Source organism: Schistocerca nitens, chromosome 3 (assembly GCF_023898315.1).
Source record: "Schistocerca nitens isolate TAMUIC-IGC-003100 chromosome 3, iqSchNite1.1, whole genome shotgun sequence".
Lineage (NCBI taxonomy): Eukaryota > Metazoa > Arthropoda > Insecta > Orthoptera > Acrididae > Schistocerca > Schistocerca nitens.
The window spans coordinates 871,739,729-871,747,097 of record NC_064616.1 but is presented as its reverse complement, the minus strand read 5'-3'; the positions used below and the strand labels follow the sequence as shown (position 1 = coordinate 871,747,097).

At 42.6% G+C, this 7,369-nt stretch overlaps 1 protein-coding gene across 1 annotated transcript; it reads right to left on the bottom strand.

Moving 5' to 3' along the window:
* Nucleotides 1-1,410: 1,410 nt before the first annotated feature.
* On the bottom strand, nt 1,411-3,176 carry LOC126249459 (uncharacterized). Its single transcript, XM_049951113.1, has 3 exons — nt 2,879-3,176; nt 2,460-2,789; nt 1,411-1,643 (listed from the first exon to the last, which is right to left on the bottom strand). The coding sequence occupies exons 1-3, from the start codon at nt 3,174-3,176 to the stop codon at nt 1,411-1,413; spliced, it is 861 nt and encodes a 286-aa protein (XP_049807070.1).
* Nucleotides 3,177-7,369: the final 4,193 nt, after the last annotated feature.

The window sequence follows — 7,369 nt, the reverse complement described above, 5'->3', positions numbered from 1 at the left end:
GCTAGAAGTACTGTACCTCATTTCTGTACCTAGTCGTCCTAGGATGGGAGTGGATGGTCTGAAACCCAGGGCAATTAGACTTATTAAAGGGGCAGTGAGAATTAGGGCCGAACCTAACAAAGTGGTTGTACCCTTACGAGACTGATCAATACATAGTAAAGATCCCGCACTTGAGTTCCTATTTTTACACACTGCAACCTATTAGCTAGGATCGGAATTAACAGAATACAGTGTTTTAACAGAGAGATAAATGATCCACCGCCTGCAAAATTCCACAGTACCAGTCAGAACGAAGTCATAGACGATGACATGGCTGAGATAGTAGAAATTCCTCAAAATGACCAGCACAAATTAACAAATCTTCTAAGCAAGCATAAAGTGATGTATTCATTTCACCAAGGGAAGACAAAGGGCTTTACCTGTGAGCTCCAAATGAAGCTGCAGGCACCCTATTACATCAAACCATGCCAGAGCCCATTAGCTATGTGTGACACAGTACAAAGAGAACTGGACAGAATGTTGCCAGATGATATGGCAGAACCATCTACTAGTCACTATAATAGCCTTATAGTTGCTGAGCCTGAAAAGGATGCCTCAATACAACTGGCACTGGCAAGCAGAATATTAAATAAAATTATACACTACTGGCCATTAAAACTGCTACACCAAGAAGAAATGCAGATGATAAACGGGTATTCATAGGACAGATATATTACACTAGAACTGACTTCGCTAAACTCGAGGGTATACTTGAAGCGACTGAGCTGAAGACCACATAACAAGTGTGGGCTTTTATGAGAATGGCTGATTTCTACAGAAAATTTATGAGGTATCAAGCTGTCAGTACTCTGCACCTGTTAGCCCTCACGAGTCACAACTCTGTGTGGAAGTGTCAATAGTAGTTCAGAAGGATTAAACAGCAAATTTGTAATGCCTCAGAACTATATCATCCAGACCTTAGATGACAGTTTCAGCTAGTGACGGACTGCTCAATTTTTGGAAGTGGGGCGGAATTATTTTAGATGATGGAGTACGAAAGTGCAATGATTCGAAGAACAGTAGCTTTTTTCAGTGGACTACTTACGAAAGTTCTGGCCAAGTATGGCATCGAAACAATCTTCAGACACACCAAGAAGTTTAAGGAATATTTAAGAACTGCAAAAGACGCCCGACACCCCCAGGGGTGCCGGCTCAAGCCCGAGTGATGCTCCGTGCGAGCTGCTAAATTGCCGCCCCCAGCCCGCCCCCCTCCCCCCGTACCTTTTTTTTACAAAACGTTTGTGGAATTTTATTTAAACAAATCTGTAGGAAATCTCAGCAATCAATCTCAATTTTTGTTTTTACTTTTCAGATCTACCTAGGTTTCGGCCACTGAGTGACACTCTCAAAGCTTTTAATATGTGCTTACATCTAAACCGTCATCTTGACAATTACGTTCAGCATAATGGTATAGATGTAATCATAACTCAAAGCATTGAGAATTAGGCACACTGTGCCCGAAATCTTTGTAGATCTGGAAAATAAAAACAAAAATTGCGACTGATTGGTGACATTCTCTACAGATTTGTTCAAAGCAGTTCCTGGGCACCAGCTCAAAAATGGAGTCAAACCTAATCGAAGAAATCTAGCTAATTTTAACAAGCCTTGTGAATTTACAAAGTGTTCAAATGTGTGTGAAATCTTATGAGACTTAACTGCTAAGGTCATCAGTCCCTAAGCTTACACACTACTTAACCTAAATTATCCTAAGGACAAACACAAACACCCCTGCCCGAGGAAGGACTCGAACGTCCGCCGGGACCAAGCCGCACAGTCCATGACTGCAGCGCCTCAGACTGCTCGACTAATCCCGCGCGGCATGAACTTACAGTTAACGTAAACATTTTTCAATGATTGTGAACAGATAATGTATTCAACGGAAAACAAAATATATTTACAATTTAACGATAATTTGGTTTGAACAATAATATTTACAGTAACTATTTAATGTTGAACAAAATAAGAAACAACACAGTAAATAACCAAGACACTGATCATAATACAAAATTTTAAAAAAATGCTAGACAAATCGAACCTTCCTGGCTTTTGCTTGTACAAACTCTTTCACACGATCTGTGTAATTTAAGTCCTCTGCAAGCTCGTGCTCAATCGCTTTTGTTGCAAGATCATTCAAACGAGCTTGGCTCATCGTTGATCAGAGGTATGTCCTTATCAAAAATGGTTCAAATGGCTCTGAGCACTATGGGACTTAACATCTGTGGTCATCAGTCCCCTAGAACTTGGAACTACTTAAATCTAACTAACCTAACGACATCACACACATCCATGCCCGAGGCAGGATTCGAACCTGCGACCGTAGCGGTCACGCGGTTCCAGACTGAAGCGCCTAGAACCGCACGGCCACACCGGCCGGCTATATGTCTTTATCAATTTCAGTGTTGAGAAACTCCTCTCTCCACTCGCAACTGTCGCTGGGAGTGTTAGGAGAATTCTCAGAGCAATGTTAACGTTAGGGCAAAAATTATGTCTTCCTATAACCATCAGAGTCTCTTTTGAACCTATTCCAGGTTTCAACAATGTTGAAAGCACTTTTAGTTCTTCCCTCAACTCCAGTGCATCAATGTCGCTTGACTCACGATCTTGCAAAATCGCTGCGAAGTTTCTACACTTTGTGTCCAGGCTGTCAGGAGGTGCATTCTTCAGCTTGTCGATGTCGTAGAGAAAATCAAAATAATCACAATGAGATTTCAGTTGATTGAATCTCTCATCCAAAGGTGTAGTTACTATGTCTAAAAGACAATAGTATAATTCAATCTTGTGACGTTTTGTTGGATCATCTATTGTCTTCCTTCATAGGTAAAGTGTATTGGCTTCTTACTTCGTCGCTGGGAAACTCTTATCCGTGGTAACGTTAGATCTTCTAGCTTTAATTCTGTAGCCAGTTCTTTGGAATCCGTCAAGAAAGACACAAACTTTTCTTCTGTTCTGCAGGTCTCAAAATATGCTTTCGTTTTTTCAAGCATTTCGACGGCCTCAGAAACATTTACGTCAATGGTCTGGAGGGTCTTATTGACTACACTGATGTGAAGCAGAACGTCGTACCAGATTACCAGAGAAATGAGAAAAGTGTAATTTTTTATTTGATTCGCAAGTGCCGTTGCTTCTTGAGCGGTCATGCCATCGAATTCTTCTGATATCTGAACCAGTGCATCATAAACGCCTCCAACTTGAAACCTCAGGGGAGCAAGTGCACCTAGTATCGCTCAGTGGCTTCAGCGACAGGTTAGGCAGATACTTCTTCCAGACATCCCAACGTCGAACAGAGGGCGAGAAGAAGTCATACAAGCTTTTCACTGTCGAAAACATGGAAACAGCATATTTATAAGACATAGCGGCATCGTTTACAACAAGATTCAATGAGTGACTGCTACATGGTTCATAAAATGCTCTCTTGTTCATATCTGAAATTCTTTTCTGGAGACCAGACTTCTTTCCTTTCATGTTAGCTCCATTGTCGTATCCTTGTCATCTCATATTACACAATAGGATTTTTTTATCTTCCAATAACTTGAGTACGACCTGCGTCAAAGTGGAGCTTGAAGAATCGGGCACTGGAAGAAATCCCAAGAAATGCTCCTGAGTTCGGACATCGTATACCCCGTTGAGTCTTGTCTCCTGGACGAAACGTACCACAACTGTCATCTGCTCAACTTTTGAAATATCTGGTGTGCAGCCCAGAATTATACTGTAATACCTTACAGATTTCGTCATTAGTAGAATGTTGTTGGTTATAGATGATCCAATAAGATGAATTATTTCATTCTGTGTTTCTTTTCCAAGATAATGATGACCCTTGTTCTCACGTTGCTTTGCTTTGTTCTGTGCAGGTGCTCCATCATCACAGTGTCGAACTTTCCGAATAATTCAACAAGTTTCAAGAAGTTTCCGTTGTCAGGCTGAAAGAGTGTATCTGTACTTCCTCTCAAAGGCAGACATTGCCGACCCATGAAATGAATTATTGCTATTAAGCGCTCAAGAACGTTTTTCCAATGTTCGCTTTCAGTATTCAGAAGCCTTTGATGATGGCCGCCGACAGTTCGTGACTTTTTCAGTCCCTCGGAAAACACGATCCACTTTTTATCTAAATTCAAATTCTCGGTAGACTTCCCGTGACTTTAGAGATACGAAGCAAGGTGCCTCCAGTCGCTTATACCGTTCTTTGCAATTTTTACTGTAGATGACGAAAAAAGTTTGCAAAAAAAGCAGAACACAGCATCCTTGCTCTTTGATTACAACAACCAATGTCTATCTACTTCTTCTAAATTCAAAGAATAGCTGTAGTGCACGGGGCTGAAACGCCGATTGTCCGCATTTTTAGGACATTCTTCAGCTTCCTTAACGCGCTCGGGAGGACCTCGCATGACCAAAGTCGTTCGAATGCAGTCGGTAATAATTTCAGGCCATCTTCCGGGATCTGAGTCATTTGTGTCTTCCAGTTTAGGCTCGCCTTCAATCCCTTCTCCGGTGGTGAGTACCTCGGCTGATGTTCCTCCGGTATTTTCCGAATCGGGTCGCCTAATTTCAGTTCTGCCTGATGTTTCAAACTCGGAGCTTTCGTTAAAAAGCAGGTCTTCAGTCCAGACGAGGTCTGTTGAACATGTGGATGGCCCACCGTCAGCATTGCTACTGTATGCGGTGGTTGCAGTACTGTGTTCGTCAACTTTCTGATCATGTCCTGAAGATAAAGATGTAGCTACAGTAGCTCCACTAGTTTCTGTACTTTCAGGATCTATTTTTCCACCCTCGCCGCTGCTAGGTCGTTCTCTCTTTGGCTTGAAATATCGTTATAGTGCATCCATTTGCTTCTTATCGTCATCTTCCGTCAGCGCCCGCCTTTTCCTATATTCACTGCCAGACAGTCTTTTTCCACCGTCGGACGTGTTTCGATCCATCCTGTAAAGAGCGATTACGTGAAACTAACTGTTTATGTCAGTGTGCTAACTTTATTTGCAACCCACTTCGCAGACAGTTTCCTGATATTCCACTGCACGTAAACGGAAAATGATGTTAGTGTAGGACACACTGTTCAGGAGATGAAGTCATAAGAATTCAGGCCGAATTTCACTACAGACGCAGGTCAAACGGTCAAAGAGTGGGGCGGAAGACAATGGAGAGAGGAAGAATAAGGAGATGGAGTAACATAATAATGCAATAAATACACACCCGGGCATCGATGGGTACTAATGCTAGTCGAAATATATTAACTCACTGCACTGTGGTTGCTCATTTCAAAGAACTGACACTGGACATCTGTGTTACTTCCATGTGTTACTTCTTTCGTGTCTGATTATGGAATAAGGGGTAACAAATTAGTCATCGCCATATCACTTCACTTGTCTTCGCTTTATTTTCATTCTAGCTATTGGGACGACGCGTGCTTATTTGCTGACTTGCTAATTTTTGAAGTAACAGATCATAAGAAAAATAAATTTTCCTATTCTGCAATCTAACTTACGAGTAACGTGCATGCGCAATACTAATTGTACGTTGTATGAAAAGTACTTACCAATTACATCCCAAGTTGCAAGAAATTCGGACGCACCAATTCTTCTGTTCTTACGAAACGCAATGAAAGTGCTTCTGACCAATCTTGACTTCCTCGGCCAACTACCGAAACGAATTCTGTAGTTTTCGTTGAAGAGAACGCAACAATACCTACTGCCTGGAAAGGCGAAGGGGTGACGCGGCAGTGCCCGGAACTAGATCACGTGACGAGGTACAGCGAGGCTACGGTTAAACTAGCGCCCAAGAAGATGAAGCACCAAGCTCGCAATAAGTATGTGACCGATGATATGGATAAATGTATTATCAGGCAGCAATTTCTATGGCATTACGAACAATAGAAAGAATACGAACTTTGTGAAAATGCACAACTTTTGTCAAACAGAAATGTGCTTCAAAGTTAGCAAGGAAACCCTTAGAAGCAATGTTTTGTCTAAGGATTTTCGTTTTAGAAGGTGTCAAAATTAACGTTTTGTTTTTGCGGACGAGAGGCCATTGTTGCTAAAAGACCATACTTTCTCAGGTTTTCATCAGAATCAAAGCGACCAGTAGTTTACTAAGATGAAACATGGATTCACACGCATTATACAGTAAATAAATGTTGGCAAAGTGATAATGTGCGAGTAGTATTGTCAAACAAAAGTGCCGGTCAGAGTTTAACTGTTGTTCATGCAGGCGGAGACAGGTGTCTCATGACTCAGAAACCAAAACGTCCGACTATCACTGAGAAACGGACAGCAAAAGTATTCAAAAATATGTCGAAGCCCAACTTATGCCAGGCTTATTAGCATTGTCTTTATCCCTTGTAATTACTCGCAGCGTATTTACCCATTCGGAATACATCTAGCCACTGTAGGTGTTGGACATGTTCGACTGTAGTGATGTTCAACCATTTTTTTCCATAATGCGGGAAGAATAAAACACTCGGAAACTGCCATTGAAGGGCTTAGCAAAATTGCTTCAGGCTAAACATGTAACCGCAGTATCGAACATTGCATTCGAATTTCCAAATTAGATTTCGTCTTCTGCAAAATTAGTTGCGAGTAAACGCACGCCGGCCTCTCTAGCCGAGCGGTTCTAGGCGCTTCAGTCTGGAACTGCGCGACCGCTACGGTCGCAGGTTCGAATCCTGCTTCGGGCATGGATGTGTGTGATGTCCTTAGGCTACTTAGGTTGAAGTAGTTCTAAGTTCTAGGGGACTGATGACCTCAGATGTTAAGTCCCACAGTGCTCAGAGCCATTTGAACCATTATTGAGTAAACGCACGGCGCGTAACAGGCTGGCAGCGCTCCACTCATAAGAATACTGGCGTGTACGTCAAACTGCTTCCTCCTCTCTGTTCCTCCGGCGAAAACATGATGGTTTTGGCGAGGAAGAAATTAGTCCTCCTCCCTCCCCTTGTTCAACAGGGGCGGCCGGCAGGTAGTCGAGGCGCCATGCCACAGTTTACCGAAGCCGCTCCCTCTGCGGTTTGGTTTCGAATCCCCTCTTGGGCATCAATGTTGAGATTGAAAGAAAAAAAAAAAAAAAGAGGGGGGGGGCAGATTTGCCACCCCGTGCGGCGGCACGTTTCGCACGTGCCTTACGCCGGCCCTGACCTGAGGTATACAAAAATCCATGTAGCTGTGGACAACTATATATTGGAACAACGAAAAGAGGTGTGAACACCTGCTTAGCCGAACATAAAAGAAACTGTCGCTAAGGACACATCGAATAATTGGCCGTAGCTGAGCATGTTTTTAGGGGTGGGAACCACGAAATTAAATTTAATGAGACAAGCGTTCTATCACGAACATCCCATTATCAT